This window comes from Pseudophryne corroboree, chromosome 1, assembly GCF_028390025.1.
Source record: "Pseudophryne corroboree isolate aPseCor3 chromosome 1, aPseCor3.hap2, whole genome shotgun sequence".
NCBI classification, from domain to species: Eukaryota; Metazoa; Chordata; class Amphibia; order Anura; family Myobatrachidae; genus Pseudophryne; species Pseudophryne corroboree.
Window position 1 is genome coordinate 615,859,999 of NC_086444.1, and position 17,098 is coordinate 615,877,096.

Sequence of the window (17,098 nt, forward strand, 5' to 3'; positions counted from 1 at the left end):
AAAGAATCCACAAAGGTCACCTTGGGATCCTTTGCCCTTGACCCGTATGCGGGAACTTTGTTGTTCTGATGAGAGGCCATGAGGTCTATATCCGGCAGCCCAACTTGTTTGCCAGAATCTGGAAAACCTCTGGGTGTAAAGCCCATTCGGTTGTATGATTGGCATGTCGACTGAGAAAACCCACTTCCCAGTTTAGGACTCCCAGAACGAACACTGTGGGCAAGGCCAGATGATGAAGTTCTGCCCACCTTAACGTGCGGATTACCTCCTTCATTGCCTTTTGACTGCGAGTTCCTCCCTGATGACTGGAGGTACACTACTGCCATTGCATTGTCCGAGCGAATCTGTACTGGTTTTCCTTGAAGTATGTTTTTTTGCCTGAGTGCCATGTTCATGGCCCGAAGTTCCAATATATTTATCGGCAGGCAACTTTTCTTCCTTGGTCCACTGTCCCTGGAAGCAACACTTTTCTGACACTGCTTCCCATTCCTGAAGACTGGCGTTCGTTGTCAGAATCTCCCACTCTGAGACCCAAAAGGGTCACCCTTTGTCCAGATGGGATGTCTATAGCCACCAGGCTAACGACCTGCATACTTCCTGAGGAAGGACCATAGTCTGAGTTTTTATCGTCTGATGTAGTCCATTCTATCTGGCAAGAATCAGACTTTGAAGGGGCCTCGAGTGCAATTGAGCATATTCCACCATGTCGAATACACCACAGATCCACTTGCATTGCTGCATGAATGGATACTCTTCAACTGTGTAGTAGCTCCTGAATCTCTTTCTCTGTATTGTGGCTATTTTGTTCAGAGGTAGAAAAACTCTCTGAAGCCTGGAATCCAATACAGTGCCTAGGTGCGTCATGTATTTTGACAGAACCAGAGATGACTTTGCCCAATTTATGAGCCAGCCGTGGTTTTGTAAAAAGGTTATTGTCAATTGCAGATGGCCTTGGAGAGTTTACTGGGAATGAGCCAGGATTAACAGGTTGTCCAGGTATGGGAAAATTCTTATCCCCTGACGACTGAGATGAGCCGCCCTCACCCCCATAATTTTGGTGAACACTTTTGGAGCTGTAACCAGTACAAATGGTAGGGTCTGATACAGAAAATGTTGCTGGAGGATAGCACACCTGATAGCACTGATGGGACAGTGCTATAGGTACATGCAGGTATGCATCCTGGATAGCTAGGGATACCATAAAATCCCCCGTCTCCATGGCCAAGATAATGGAACGTAAAGTCTCCATATGAAACAGAGGCACCCAAATGTATTTGTTCAGAGCTTCGAGATTGAGCCGACATGACCCATTCGGTTTCTGTACTAGAAACAGGTTGGAATAGAAACCTTGTCCCTGCTGTGCAGGAGGGACCGGTACTATCAACCCTGATTGTAGCAACTTCTCAACTGCCTCCTGTAAAGCCTTGTCATTTGTTTACACAGAAGACGGGCTGGTACTGATGGCTGATGTCTTATCTTCTGGTTTGGAAGCAGGCCTTCTGGTAGCCCAGTGCTTTTTAGTCTTTCCAGACTTATCTGATTGGAACTGTTTGCCAGAACTCTTTCCTTTCACTTTTCCTTGGGCCCAAAAGGACCGAAAAGCTGGAAAACTAGGTTTGGAATTGTAGGTAGAAGGAAACTTCACTTTCTTAGAGTCTGCTTCGGACTCCAGAAAATTGTTTAATTCTTTACCAAAAAGAATATCTCCAGCAAAAGGTAAGGACTCTAGTACCTTTTTCGACTGAGTCAGCCTTCCATGTACGTAGCCAGACAGCTCTTTGTGCTGCTATTGCGGAGGCTGATGCCTGAGAAGCTACTATACCCATATTCAAGGCTGCTTCTTCCATAAAGACAGCTGCTTGTTTAATATGTGCAATATGGGACTTTTGTTCTCTAGACGCCAATGAAAGGTCATCTTCCAATGCATCAGCCCAGGCTGCTCCTGTTTTCACCATCCTGGCTGAAGCCATTGCTGGCCTAACAACTGCTCCTGTTAAGAAAAACACAGTTTTTAGAAAATGATCTATCTTTCTATCCGTTACATCATTTAATGATGTTGAAGGCAGAGGTAATGTAGATTTACGCACCAACTGAATGACATGTGCATCTACTTTGGGAGCAACCTCCTTTTTCAAACAATCCCCAGCTGGAAGAGGATAATGAGAATTCTATTTTTTAGGAATTCTGAACTTTTACTGGGTGTGACCCAAGCCTCTTGCATGATTTCTGTCAGCTGTTCTGACTCTGGAAATTCAGTTCTGACTGTTTTGGGACATTTAAACACAGGTGCCTTGGACTTTAACAAAGGCTCTGCTGCCTCCTCTAAGGATAGAATGGCTTTCATAGCATTAATTAGCTCAGGTACATCTACTGAGCTGGGACCTTCATCCTCGTCTCTGTATGCAGACTCAGAATGCGAGGAACCATTCTACTCTGCTGAAGAGTCCCCTTCTGAAACATGTGTAGACTGTGAAGATGTGGTTTCATGTCTAGGAGTTCCTTTCCACAGGCCTTTCAGCCTGTTTTTGTTGCAAGGCTGCAGATTCCTGGATGTGATTAGCCCCAGGGGGAATGTTGCATGTAAGAATTAACTGGGCAACTTATCCCTGGTATGGGTGCTGGCATTATCTGCTCATCTATATTGGATAATATGTGGGCAAATTAAGCCCATTGGGGTTCTGACTGAACCTGTGCCTGCCCTGGATTATTGAGGCGGCTTTGGTGAAAGCTAGAACAGTTTGCACATAATCCATTTTGCACCAGATCTTGAGACGTTAACCCTGCTTTGCATGACAAACATGATCTCAATGTCGGTGCTGTTGTGGAGAGGCTATCCTCCTCACCCTTGCCTCTCTTAGACATGGTAAACAAATCACACACCCGTACGGTGTTATTCGACACAATTTGTGACCGTGTTCACTTTAAGCTTGCTAAAGTGATATACAATCCAATCCCTCCCTGCCTTGCACCAGCATTGAGGATCGGTATATACAAAGACAGCAAAAATGACAGAAATAAAGTATAGTATAGTAGTCAGCAGCTGCACTAGCAATCAGTCACAAGTTGTACATTAGTATAATAATCAATATGGGCATATATTCAACTACAGATACATTTCAGGTATGTAGGAAAAACAAATTACTGCATTACCTTAGATATTACTTTTAACGTATTCAGTCGTACAGCGAAAGAAACAGCAGTAACAGTTTATCAAGCTCATATGCATCAGGCACTTATCCAACTACTCGTACTCAATGGTAGGTAGACTTAGTGATGTATCACCTGCCTTAGGAAAGCGGGATACTGGGAGACTTCACCCCGCTTCCAGAATCGATCAATATGCTATCAAACGCTGAGTGGATCCAGATGCACACAGTGAACACAGACGCACCAGTGAAACAGCCGCCTATGCTGCGACTGGGTCAGATATCTGGCGTCTCAGACAGAAGCAGGAAATCAGTTCATGGCGGGAAACTCGGAGGAAACTGGTCATGAACCGGGTGAGGGGAAACCAGGGGAGTGTCTTACTCCCCACTGCTGACATCAACCCCAGGGATCGCGGCCTCACACTAACCCCTGGAGCCTGTGATCCCTGAGGCCTAGTGCTGGTGCACCCGTGGTGGCCGTGTCTCGCGTCTCCCCGACTAAGTGGAACCAACGCCTTACATTCTCCCCGTGCTCCAGCCACAGCCTGGTAACGTCAGCTGGACTTATTAGTACATCCATACAGACGGGATGCGGTCAAGATGCCGCCGGCCGGAATCCCGGCGGTCGAAATACCGACGCCGGAATCCCGACCGCCACAATCCCGACATATTCTCCCTCCGTGGGTGTCCACGACACCCATAGAGGGAGAATATAATAGTGTGCCGAGCGTAGCGAGGCACCGTGCCCGCAGCGTGGCGAGCAAAGCGAGCCCGCAAGGGGCTGCGTTCCGCTCGCCACCCCTGTCGGGATTGTGTGGTCGGGATTCCGGCGTCGGTATTTCGACCGCCGGGATTCCGTCCGGCGGCATTTAGTACTGATCCCATACAGACGCCCGCCGAAACAGCACTGCACACGTGGGTAAGCATTGCCGCGACCTGGCGGAGAGTTGTAGGTGCGACTCTTTCTAAGGTGCGTATAAGACGCTTTTTATAAAGACTGCTCAAAAAGAATAAGGCTGTAAAAATAAAATAAAAAGCTTATGGCTTTTTAAAAAACCAGCAGCCCCATGACCGTGGTCCGGCTCCTGCCACACCAAACAAAAAACTGAATTGCCTGAGCCAGGAGGCGGGGATATAGGAGACTGGCCCGTTGCATTCTGGGAGGCCAAAAGCTTTTGATCGATTGGTGCCATTCCGCTGATGCTACCTCATATCCAAATGTTATCCTGTGGATAAACTGTGGACCCTGCAGGAGAAAGGTTTAATTACTGTTCCTACTGTTTTGAGGTTATACATCCTGGAGTCTTCCTTAATTTCCCTGTCCTTTATCTGTGATAAACTGTCATCTGAATCAAAAGCTCTTTCAGTGGAAACCTCTTAATTCTCGAGGTCTAATCGCATCTGTGATTTTGCCCTTTTAAACCCTTGAGTAGACTGCATTTGCTCTTTGAACTTATAAAATAAATTATAAAAATTATAAAACTAATAATTTCCCTAACTAAATTGTGAGAAAAGTCTGTTCTTTTTAATCCCAGAAGCAATGTGGTCTTGGAAGTTCTGTTTTTTCAGCTACTTCCCAAATTTCCATTGCCTACTGTAGATGCATTTGCTGTGGTAGTTTGCCAGACCCAACCCAAAATTGCCTTCTTACAGAATTTCTCCTTACCCTGCTACAGAGGTGCCTTCCAGAAAAAGACTATTGGCATTGTATAGGTCACATGACCAGTTAAGCCCTTATGTAAATAAATAAAATTAGAGCCTACTTGTACAGTACCTTCACTCATCATATGATAAGGACAGAAACCGAAAGGAAGGGATATGGCCTTATATACTTTCTGATTGTGTTTTCTGTCCTGCTTTAACTGTACTCCTTCGTATCTGCTGTCATGGTTGTACGATTGGGTGTGTGACAAAACAGACAACCCACAAATCAATAGAAAAAGCCAATTTCCTGCAAAGACGTCCAAGAAAAGAGAGGATTTTGGTACTTACCGATAAATCCATTTCTCTGAATCCTCTAGGGGACACTGGAGTCCTATACAGTAGGTGTGTGAAGCCTTGAACCGGAGGTGTGGCACAATCTAAAAATAAGATTTTACTTACCGATAAATCTATTTCTCGGAGTCCGTAGTGGATGCTGGGGTTCCTGAAAGGACCATGGGGAATAGCGGCTCCGCAGGAGACAGGGCACAAAAAGTAAAGCTTTTCCAGATCAGGTGGTGTGCACTGGCTCCTCCCCCTATGACCCTCCTCCAGACTCCAGTTAAGTACTGTGCCCGGACGAGCGTACACAATAAGGGAGGATTTTGAATCCCGGGTAAGACTCATACCAGCCACACCAATCACACCGTACAACTTGTGATCTAAACCCAGTTAACAGTATGATAACAGCGGAGCCTCTGAAAGATGGCTTCCTTCAACAATAACCCGAATTAGTTAACAATAACTATGTACAATTATTGCAGATAATCCGCACTTGGGATGGGCGCCCAGCATCCACTACGGACTCCGAGAAATAGATTTATCGGTAAGTAAAATCTTATTTTCTCTATCGTCCTAGTGGATGCTGGGGTTCCTGAAAGGACCATGGGGATTATACCAAAGCTCCCAAACGGGCGGGAGAGTGCGGATGACTCTGCAGCACCGAATGAGAGAACTCCAGGTCCTCCTTAGCCAGAGTATCAAATTTGTAAAATTTTACAAACGTGTTCTCCCCTGACCACGTAGCTGCTCGGCAAAGTTGTAATGCAGAGACCCCTCGGGCAGCCGCCCAAGATGAGCCCACCTTCCTTGTGGAGTGGGCCTTTACAGATTTAGGCTGTGGCAGGCCTGCCACAGAATGTGCAAGTTGGATTGTGCTACAGATCCAACGAGCAATCGTCTGCTTAGACGCAGGAGCACCCATCTTGTTGGGTGCATACAATATAAACAACGAGTCAGATTTTCTGACTCCAGCTGTCCTTGCAATATATATTTTTAATGCTCTGACAACGTCCAGTAACTTGGAGTCCTCCAAGTCACTTGTAGCCGCAGGCACTACAATAGGCTGGTTCAGATGAAATGCTGACACCACCTTAGGGAGAAAATGCGGACGAGTCCGCAGTTCTGCCCTGTCCGAATGGAAAATCAGATATGGGCTTTTGTAAGATAAAGCTGCCAGTTCTGACACTCTCCTGGCCGAAGCCAGGGCTAGAAGCATGGTCACTTTCCATGTGAGATATTTCAAATCCACCTTCTTTAGTGGTTCAAACCAATGAGATTTTAGAAAGTCCAAAACCACATTGAGATCCCACGGTGCCACTGGAGGCACCACAGGAGGCTGTATATGTAGCACTCCCTTAACAAAGGTCTGGACTTCAGGGACTGAAGCCAATTCTTTTTGAAAGAAAATCGACAGGGCCGAAATTTGAACCTTAATAGATCCCAATTTGAGACCCATAGACAATCCTGATTGCAGGAAATGTAGGAATCGACCCAGTTGAAATTCCTCCGTCGGAGCACTCCGATCTTCGCACCACGCAACATATTTTCGCCAAATTCGGTGATAATGTTGCACGGTTACTTCCTTCCTTGCTTTAATCAAAGTAGGAATGACTTCTTCCGGCATGCCTTTTTCCTTTAGGATCCGGCGTTCAACCGCCATGCCGTCAAACGCAGCCGCGGTAAGTCTTGAAACAGACAGGGACCCTGCTGAAGCAAGTCCCTCCTTAGAGGTAGAGGCCACGGATCTTCCGTGATCATCTCTTGAAGTTCCGGGTACCAAGTCCTTCTTGGCCAATCCGGAACCACTAGTATCGTCCTTACGCCTCTTTGCCGTATAATTCTCAATACTTTTGGTATGAGAGGCAGAGGAGGAAACACATACACCGACTGGTACACCCAAGGCGTTACCAGCGCGTCCACAGCTATTGCCTGCGGATCTCTTGACCTGGCGCAATACCTGTCCAGTTTTTTGTTGAGGCGAGACGCCATCATGTCCACCATTGGTCTTTCCCAACGGGTTACCAGCAAGTGGAAGACTTCTGGATGAAGTCCCCACTCTCCCGGGTGAAGATCGTGTCTGCTGAGGAAGTCTGCTTCCCAGTTGTCCACTCCCGGGATGAACACTGCTGACAGTGCTATCACATGATTCTCTGCCCAGCGAAGAATCCTTGCAGTTTCTGCCATTGCACTCCTGCTTCTTGTGCCGCCCTGTCTGTTCACATGGGCGACTGCCGTGATGTTGTCCGACTGGATCAACACCGGTTTTCCCTGAAGCAGAGGTTCTGCCTGGCTTAGAGCATTGTATATTGCTCTTAGTTCCAGAATGTTTATGTGAAGAGACGTTTCCAGGCTCGTCCATACTCCCTGGAAGTTTCTTCCTTGTGTGACTGCTCCCCAGCCTCTCAGGCTGGCGTCCGTGGTCACCAGGATCCAATCCTGTATGCCGAATCTGCGGCCCTCCAATAGATGAGCACTCTGCAACCACCACAGAAGAGACACCCTTGTCCTTGGAGACAGGGTTATCCGCAGGTGCATCTGAAGATGCGACCCTGACCATTTGTCCAACAGATCCCTTTGGAAAATTCTTGCGTGGAATCTGCCGAATGGAATTGCTTCGTAAGAAGCCACCATTTTTCCCAGGACTCTTGTGCATTGATGTACAGACACCTTTCCTGGTTTTAGGAGGTTCCTGACAAGCTCGGATAACTCCTTGGCTTTTTCCTCCGGGAGAAAAACCTTTTTCTGAACCGTGTCCAGAATCATCCCTAGGAACAGCAGACGAGTTGTCGGCATTAACTGGGATTTTGGAATATTCAGAATCCACCCGTGCTGTTTTAGCACTTCTTGCGACAGTGCTAATCCCATCTCTAGCTGTTCTCTGGACCTTGCCCTTATTAGGAGATCGTCCAAGTATGGGATAATTAATATGCCTTTTCTTCGAAGAAGAATCATCATCTCGGCCATTACCTTTGTAAAGACCCGAGGTGCCGTGGACAATCCGAACGGCAGCGTCTGAAACTGATAGTGACAGTTTTGTACAACGAACCTGAGGTACCCCTGGTGTGAGGGGTAAATTGGAACGTGGAGATACGCATCCTTGATGTCCAAGGATACCATAAAGTCCCCCTCTTCCAGGTTCGCTATCACTGCTCTGAGTGACTCCATCTTGAACTTGAACTTCTTTATGTACAGGTTCAAGGACTTCAGATTTAGAATAGGCCTTACCGAGCCATCCGGCTTCGGTACCACAAAAAGAGTGGAATAATACCCCTTCCCTTGTTGTAGAAGAGGTACCTTGACTATCACCTGCTGAGAGTACAGCTTGTGAATGGCTTCCAAAACCGTCTCCCTTTCGGAGGGGGACGTTGGTAAAGCAGACTTCAGGAAACGGCGAGGTGGATCTGTCTCTAATTCCAACCTGTACCCCTGAGATATTATCTGCAGGATCCAGGGATCTACCTGCGAGTGAGCCCACTGCGCGCTGTAATTTTTGAGACGACCACCCACCGTCCCCGAGTCCGCTTGAGAAGCCCCAGCGTCATGCTGAGGCTTTTGTAGAAGCCGGGGAAGGCTTCTGTTCCTGGGAAGGAGCTGCCTGTTGCTGTCTCTTCCCTCGACCTCTGCCTCGTGGCAGATATGAATAGCCCTTTGCTCTCTTATTTTTAAAGGAACGAAAGGGCTGCGGTTGAAAAGTCGGTGCCTTTTTCTGTTGGGGAGTGACTTGAGGTAGAAAGGTGGATTTCCCGGCTGTAGCCGTGGCCACCAAATCTGATAGACCGACTCCAAATAACTCCTCCCCTTTATACGGCAAAACTTCCATATGTCGTTTTGAATCCGCATCGCCTGTCCACTGTCGCGTCCATAAAGCTCTTCTGGCCGAAATGGACATAGCACTTACCCGTGATGCCAGTGTGCAGATATCCCTCTGTGCATCACGCATATAAAGAAATGCATCCTTTATTTGTTCTAACGACAGTAAAATATTGTCCCTGTCCAGGGTATCAATATTTTCAATCAGGGACTCTGACCAAACTACCCCAGCACTGCACATCCAGGCAGTCGCTATAGCTGGTCGTAGTATAACACCTGCATGTGTGTATATACTTTTTTGGATATTTTCCATCCTCCTATCTGATGGGTCTTTAAGTGCGGCCGTCTCAGGAGAGGGTAACGCCACTTGTTTAGATAAGCGTGTTAGCGCCTTGTCCACCCTAGGAGGTGTTTCCCAGCGCTCCCTAACCTCTGGCGGGAAAGGGTATAATGCCAATAATTTCTTTGAAATTATCAGCTTTTTATCAGGGGCAACCCACGCTTCATTACACACGTCATTTAATTCTTCTGATTCAGGAAAAACTATAGGTAGTTTTTTCACACCCCACATAATACCCTGTTTAGTGGTACCTGTAGTATCAGCTAAATGTAACGCCTCCTTCATTGCCAAAATCATATAACGTGTGGCCCTACTGGAAAATACGGTTGATTCGTCACCGTCACCACTGGAGTCAGTGCCTGTGTCTGGGTCTGTGTCGACCGACTGAGGCAAAGGGCGTTTCACAGCCCCTGACGGTGTTTGAGTCGCCTGGACAGGCACTAATTGATTGTCCGGCCGTCTCATGTCGTCAAACGACTGCTTTAGCGTGTTGACACTATCCCGTAGTTCCATAAATAAAGGCATCCATTCTGGTGTCGACTCCCTAGGGGGTGACATCCTCATATTTGTCAATTGCTCCGCCTCCACACCAATATCGTCCTCATACATGTCGACACACACGTACCGACACACAGCAGACACACAGGGAATGCTCCTAACGAAGACAGGACCCACTAGCCCTTTGGGGAGACAGAGGGAGAGTTTGCCAGCACACACCAAAAGCGCTATATATAACAGGGATAGCCTTATAATAAGTGCTCCCTTATAGCTGCTTTATATATATCAAAATATCGCCATAAATTTGCCCCCCCTCTCTGTTTTACCCTGTTTCTGTAGTGCAGTGCAGGGGAGAGACCTGGGAGCCGTCCTGACCAGCGGAGCTGTGAGAGGAAATGGCGCCGTGTGCTGAGGAGATAGGCCCCGCCCCTTTTCCGGCGGGCTCGTCTCCCGCTATTTAGTGAATCCAGGCAGGGGTTAAATATCTCCATATAGCCTCTGGGGGCTATATGTGAGGTATTTTTAGCCTTTATATAGGTTACATTTGCCTCCCAGGGCGCCCCCCCCCAGCGCCCTGCACCCTCAGTGACTGCGTGTGAAGTGTGCTGAGAGGAAAATGGCGCACAGCTGCAGTGCTGTGCGCTACCTTTAGAAGACTGCAGGAGTCTTCAGCCGCCGATTCTGGACCTCTTCTGACTTCAGCATCTGCAAGGGGGCCGGCGGCGCGGCTCCGGTGACCATCCAGGCTGTACCTGTGATCGTCCCTCTGGAGCTGATGTCCAGTAGCCAAGAAGCCAATCCATCCTGCACGCAGGTGAGTTCACTTCTTCTCCCCTCAGTCCCTCGTTGCAGTGATCCTGTTGCCAGCAGGAATCACTGTAAAATAAAAAACCTAAGCTAAACTTTCTCTAAGCAGCTCTTTATGAGAGCCACCTAGAATTGCACCCTTCTCGGCCGGGCACAAAAATCTAACTGGAGTCTGGAGGAGGGTCATAGGGGGAGGAGCCAGTGCACACCACCTGATCTGGAAAAGCTTTACTTTTTGTGCCCTGTCTCCTGCGGAGCCGCTATTCCCCATGGTCCTTTCAGGAACCCCAGCATCCACTAGGACGATAGAGAAATTAGCATTGTCTGCACAGCCGGCTCCTCCCCCTTCACATCCCTCCTCCCTCAGTTTGAAAAATTTGACTGAGAGAATAGGACATGACACTATAGCACATGGCGAGGACCAGAACCGTACAACATATCAAACAGCGGCCAAGAACTCTTAACCGAATAAGTAACGTTGTTTGTACGAACGGTTTGAAACAAGAACTTTTAACACAGCAGGTTGACAGCACCGAGGCGGGCATCCAGTGTCCCCCTAGAGGATTCAGAGAAATGGATTTATCGGTAAGTACCAAAATCCTCTTTTCTCTTTCATCCACTAGGGGACACTGGAGTCCTATACAGTAGGGGACGTCCCAAAGTTTTCCCCCAGGGAGGGAGTGCTGTCGGTGGCCTGCAAAACTAAACGTCCGAACTTAGATTCTCCGGACGCAAAAGTATCAAACTTGTAAAATTTCGCGAACGTGTGGGTTGAAGACCACGTCGCCGCTCTGCAAAGTTGAGTAGTGGAAGCACCCCTGGCAGCCGCCCACGAGGCACCCACTGATCGGGTAGTATGAGCACCCGTCTGAACCGGAACCTGTTTGCCACAGGAAATAAAAGCTTGCCGAATGGCAAGTCTAAACCATCTAGACAAAGACTGCTTAGATGCCGGCCAACCTTTCTTTGGCCCATCATAAAGAACAAACAAATGGTCCGACTTTCTAAAAGACTACGTAACCTGTACGTATACCCGTAAAGCTCGGACAACATCCAATGACACGTCCTCATCTGTGAGACCCTGGAAAGATGGGACCACTATTGGCTGGTTTACGTGAAACCCCGAAACCACCTTCGGAAGGAAGTCTGCTCTTGTACGGAGTTCCGCCCTATCCTCATGAAAAACTAAGAAAGGACTCTTACAGGATAAGGCTCCCAACTCAGAAACCCGCCTAGCCGAAGCCAAGTAATAACGTGACCTTCCAAGAGAGATATTTCAGTTCTGTTCTTGTCAACGGCTCAAAAGTCGGTGACTTCAAATATTCTAACACCAAATTTAAGTCCCATGGTGCCGTGGGAGGACGAAAAGGGGGTTGAATCCTCAGAACCCCCTGTAAAAAGGTTTGAATCTCTGGCAAGGATGCTAGCCGCTGTTGAAAAAGGATAGAGAGAGCCGAAATCTGAACCTTCAGAGAGCCCAGTCTGAGCCCTCCCTCTAGACCGGCCTGAAGGAAAAGTAGAAGGCAAGATAAATGGAAGTTCGTTGAATTCCATCCCCATTCCTGACACCAAGCCATGTACCGTCTCCAAATCCTGTAGTAGTGCCTGGCTGTGACCGGCTTCCTAGCGGCAATCATTGGAGAAATGGCCGTTCGTGGAATCCCTCTGTTTCTTAAGATCCGGGTTTTAATAGCCACGCCGTCAAACGCAGCCTGTTCAGGTCGGTGTGTAGGAACGGTCCCTGAGATAGCAGGTCCACTCTCTGAGGTAACCTCCAAGGATCTTCCGCAAGTAACCCTCGCAGGTCTGAGTACCAACTCCTGCGGGGCCAATCTGGTGCGATTAGAATTGTCCACACTCGTTCCCGCTTCACCCGTTTCAGAACCCTGGGTATGAGTGGGAATTGTGGAAATATGTAAACCCTCCTGTAACACCAAGGAAATGTTAATGCGTCCACTCCTTCTGCTGCTGGATCTCGAGTCCTTGACACATATCTGGGCAGCTGATGGTTTTGTCGAGACGCCATTAGGTCCACCTGAGGCAGACCCCATCTTCTCACAACCATGTCGAAAATCCGTGGATGTAGGCAACACTCTCCCGGATGCATGTCCTGGCGACTGAGGTAATCTGCTTCCCAGTTCTCTACACCTGGAATGAACACTGCCGAGAGAATGATGTCTCGTCTTTCTGCCCACAACAAGATCTTTGTGGCTTCCTTTAATGCCATCCTGCTCTTTGTTCCTCCTTGACAGTCTCAGTCCTGCAACCATGATCGCCATGATCTTTGTGAAGATTCTTGGGGCTGATGAGAGACCGAACGGCAAGGCCCGGAATTGGTAGTGATCCGCCACCAGTGCGAACCTTAAGTAAGCCTGGTGAGGAGTCCAGATTGGAATATGCAGATATGCATCCTTTATGTCCATGGATACCATGAACTCGCCCTGTTCTAAGCCTGCAATGACTGATTGGATTGATTCCATCTTGAACTTGTAGACCCTTAAAACTGGTTGAAAACTTTTAAATTGAGTATTGGTCTGACCGTCCCGTCTGGCTTTGGCACGACAAAAAGATTGGAATAGAACCCCGTTCCTCTCTGAGAAGCGGGAACCGGAATAATGACCTCTGCTTGTAGCAATTTGAGAATTGCTGCCCATAGTGCCCTTGCTTTTTGAGGGCACTGAGGCAATCCTGTTGTAAAAAACTGACTGTGAAGCCTCTGTTGAAATTCCAGTTTGTATCCCTGAGAGATTAAGTTGTTCACCCAAAGTTCTGGTGAGGTTTTGGCCCAGATGTCCTGAAAACCTTCCAGTCGGCCGCCCACCAAGGGGGACCCCAGGTGAGCTGGGAGGCCGTAATGCCACGGTCTTGTCAGCAGGTTTATCCTGCTTTCTGGTTGCTGCTTGTGAGCGGCCTCTACCTCTGCCCCCACGTGCCTGTGTACCGAAACCCCTTCCTCGGGCTCGAAAGGACTGAGATCTAAATGAAGTAAATGCTGGTCCCGAATAACCTCTCCTAGTTTGTGGAGCGGTTCTCGTATAAGGAGTAGGCAGAAAAGTGGACTTCCCCGCTGTAGCCTGCGAAATCCACTTGTCCAACTCTGGTCCGAACAGCATTTGATCCCCAAAGGGGATGGATTCTACTGCCTTCTTGGTGTCAGAGTCTCCTTGCCATTCTCTGAGCCATAAAATCCTTCTAGCCGATATGGCCGATGCAGATATGCGCGATGCTATCCTGCTAATATCCTTAGAAGCTTGACACAAGTATTAAGCAGATTCTCGAATGTGTTCCGCCAGTTGGGTAATCTCTTCTAAGCTATTTTCCTCCTCAATAGCTTGGACAATACGGCCGGACCATGCACCCATAGCCTTGTTGACCCAAGCACAGACGATCGCAGGTCTCTGCGCTGCACCAGCTGCTACGAAAATTGACTTTAACGCTGTGTCAACCTTACGGTCTGACGCATCCTTTAAAGTAGTTGTTACGTTAGGAATTGGTAAGATTGTCTTCTTTGACAACCTTCCTAGGGAAGCATCCACTACCGGCGGAGACTCCCACTTGTCCATTACACCCTTAGGTAGGGGATAAGTTACCTGAAACCGTTTCGGAAATTGAAAGCGTTTGTCAGGTTGTTTCCAAGCCTCCTCCATCTGAGACTGGAGGGATTTAGGAATGGGAAACACTGCTGAACGCGGCTTTTGGGATTCGAACAAATCGAAATCTTCCGGCTCCCGTATTTCCTCGTCCTTAAAGCTTAGGATCTCCTTTACCGCGTCAATTAAGGAGTCTAGACCTGAGATTGCAGAGTCCTCTTCTGGAAAATCGGCGTCTAGGTTAGGTTCAATTAACTCACCTTCCTCCGTATCAAGAAGAAAACCCTCTTCCTCCTCTGATTCTGGTATAATAGGAAGAGTTCTTTTAACAGCTTTGCGCACACTCGTTTCTGCGGGTGCGGGCGGCGTTAACCTGATGAGAAATTCCTCCATCGTCTTTGAGAATCCCAAAGCCCATTCCGATTGCTGCTTGCGCGATTCTGCCATCTCCTTGGAGATTCTATTAGCAAGGTTGTCTTCCCATGCCTTAGCCAGAGCACTGCTCCCAGGTAAAGCGTCCTTGTCTAAGCAGGAGTCGCACACCCCGGAGCTGCCAACCCGTGTGCTCTTCTTGTTACATTTCGTACAAACATAACAGGTCTTTGAGGTCTTGGTTGCCTTAGACATGTTGTTTTTAAAACCCCTTACCGGGGTACTACGCAGCGCTTTCACCCTTTAAACTAGGAAGAGAAAGACTGGGAGATGACGGAAGCAAAGGTATTGGATCCGGCTGGGATTTTTTTTCCTTTTTTTTTTTTTTATCAGTCCTCTCGTATAGAGAAGGAGCAGGTCAATATATTTTTACATTAAAAAAAAATAATTAAAAATAAAAACACCAGCCGGCTCGCAACCCTCACACCCCAACTGTAGAGCAGCTACGATGCTAGAGTTAGTATCCGCTTGCTTCCGTGTATTTTCTTCAGGATCTTTGAAATAGAAGTCCCTTGAAAATATAAATTGTAAAGCATGATTCCTTTTCAGGAGATCCTCATATATATTTATTTTCACCAGCAGAGGGAGCTGTTTAGCAGAATGTCTCTACTTATATGCACCATCCAAACAGTGCGGCAGGGGGAGCTGTTGTGTCATAAAACAAAATTCCCTTCTTTACTGAGAGGAGGGGGGGGGGGGGGGGGGGGGGGGGGAGAAGGAGGTCCCTTCTTTACACAGACTGGCGCCATGATTTTACTGCCATCCTGCAACTAAACATGGCCCCCATTAAATGCTAGGACATGCAGTTTTGTTAAAGAAAAACCCTTTCTGTTCTTGCACTCTCTGTAACATTTACATTATTCTTTTAACGCCGCGCGCTTGTGTAGCCGCGCGGCGTAAGTCTATGTGCGGCTCCCACTCCCTCCCGCTGGCTGGCGCGCACCGCTTCCCCTGGCTGACGCGCACCGAACCCGCTGGCCAGTGCGCACCGGGGCTGTTTCCCGAAGCGGCGCCTGTGCACCACTTCGTCTCCGAGTAGCGCGCCGCTCAGCCGTCTCTCCCTGCTCACAGGTAAGAGACGCTGAGTCCCGCGCCGTCTGCCCCCCACTTGGCTCCCACCGCTGACAACACTTTGTACGAGTAGAGAGAGAGTGAGAGCCATCATAAGGGAAGAGCTTTCTAGAGAGGAGGAAAAAAAAAAAAAAAGGATTAATAGATACATAAAAGACCCTATGCTACATCTATGTTAACCAGTACTCACTATTTAGAGGACTCTGGAGGATCTCCTGTGGAGAGATGCAGGTCCCTATAATAGGGATCTTTGTCTAACCAATATTAAGTAGCCTTGTCCCCCTTTTGTTAGGTTGACGCAGCCCTTTACAGATTTTTAGTCAGGAGCTCCGCGTGCTGTACCTCCAGCACAATTTTTCAAAACTGAGGGAGGAGGGATGTGAAGGGGGAGGAGCCGGCTGTGCAGACCATGCTAATTTTAGATTGTGCCACACCTCCGGTTCAAGGCTTCACACCCCTACTGTATAGGACTCCAGTGTCCCCTTAGTGGATGAAAGAGAAATCTGTAGTATTATTTCATTTTTCTCCATGGGATTTTCAGAATAAAAACATGTAAATTGATCACTGTGAATACATTTAATTCACGCCTTATTTAACCTTTTATTTTCTGAGCACAAACCTGATTTTGTATTTTTTCCTACTGACATTATCTCTCAGCTCCATGAACTGTGAGGTTCAGTCCAACTGCAGGGACTCGCATGTAGGGGTAATCTCCGCTAACCGTAAAACTTGCGGCTCATTGAATGCCCCTCCCAAGTGTTTTCAACACCATATATTCAACATCTTATAATTAAATCTGTAGCACATCAATCTTGACGATGCTAAACACAGTTCAAGTATGATCAGTATAATTTGACACATACAATACACTGGATAAAAAAGTATAACTCTTGTTACTTGATATATCAAGTTTCCTGCATAATTCGACATTACCTTCTCTTTCTTTCCCAGAGGGCGTGTTGGGGATCTGCCACAGTAACCTCCTCTCTGAGCTGAGGGAAAAAAAAATGTGAGTTTGGATTAGTGCTACTGTACATACGGTTTGCTAGTATAAAATGACTTTCTAAAGCACACACACACTCTATATCGCTATCTAAATATAGAACTACACCCATCAGTTATAACATTAGACACCTGCAATCACTTTACAAATAAATAAATCACTGCGAGCAACATTGCTAAGGAGCCTTAGTGTATGCAGTGTGACTTACGCACGTGCAGCTGGCCAACCATCGCTGAACTGCGTAAATAATTGGCATTGCGTTCATCTCTGAATCAAGCACAGAGAGCTTATGCGACCAGCCCAAAAAATTGGATTTTGGTACTTACTAGATAAATCCTTTTCTTTGCATCCACAGGGGGCACTGGAGTACTCTTGGGATATGGACGGGGCGTTAGATGGGATAGGCACATTTAAATAT

General features: G+C 47.6%; 1 protein-coding gene across 7 annotated transcripts in view; it reads right to left on the reverse strand.

Moving 5' to 3' along the window:
* The window catches only part of FCHO1 (FCH and mu domain containing endocytic adaptor 1), a 325,680-nt gene that overhangs the window by 44,072 nt on the left and 264,510 nt on the right, over positions 1–17,098 (reverse strand). For all 7 annotated transcript variants that reach the window (XM_063914421.1, XM_063914420.1, XM_063914422.1 and 4 more), the window contains one exon: positions 16,611–16,669. In XM_063914421.1, coding sequence (XP_063770491.1) covers positions 16,611–16,669 — 59 coding nt within the window. The remainder of the gene's footprint in view (positions 1–16,610; positions 16,670–17,098) is intronic.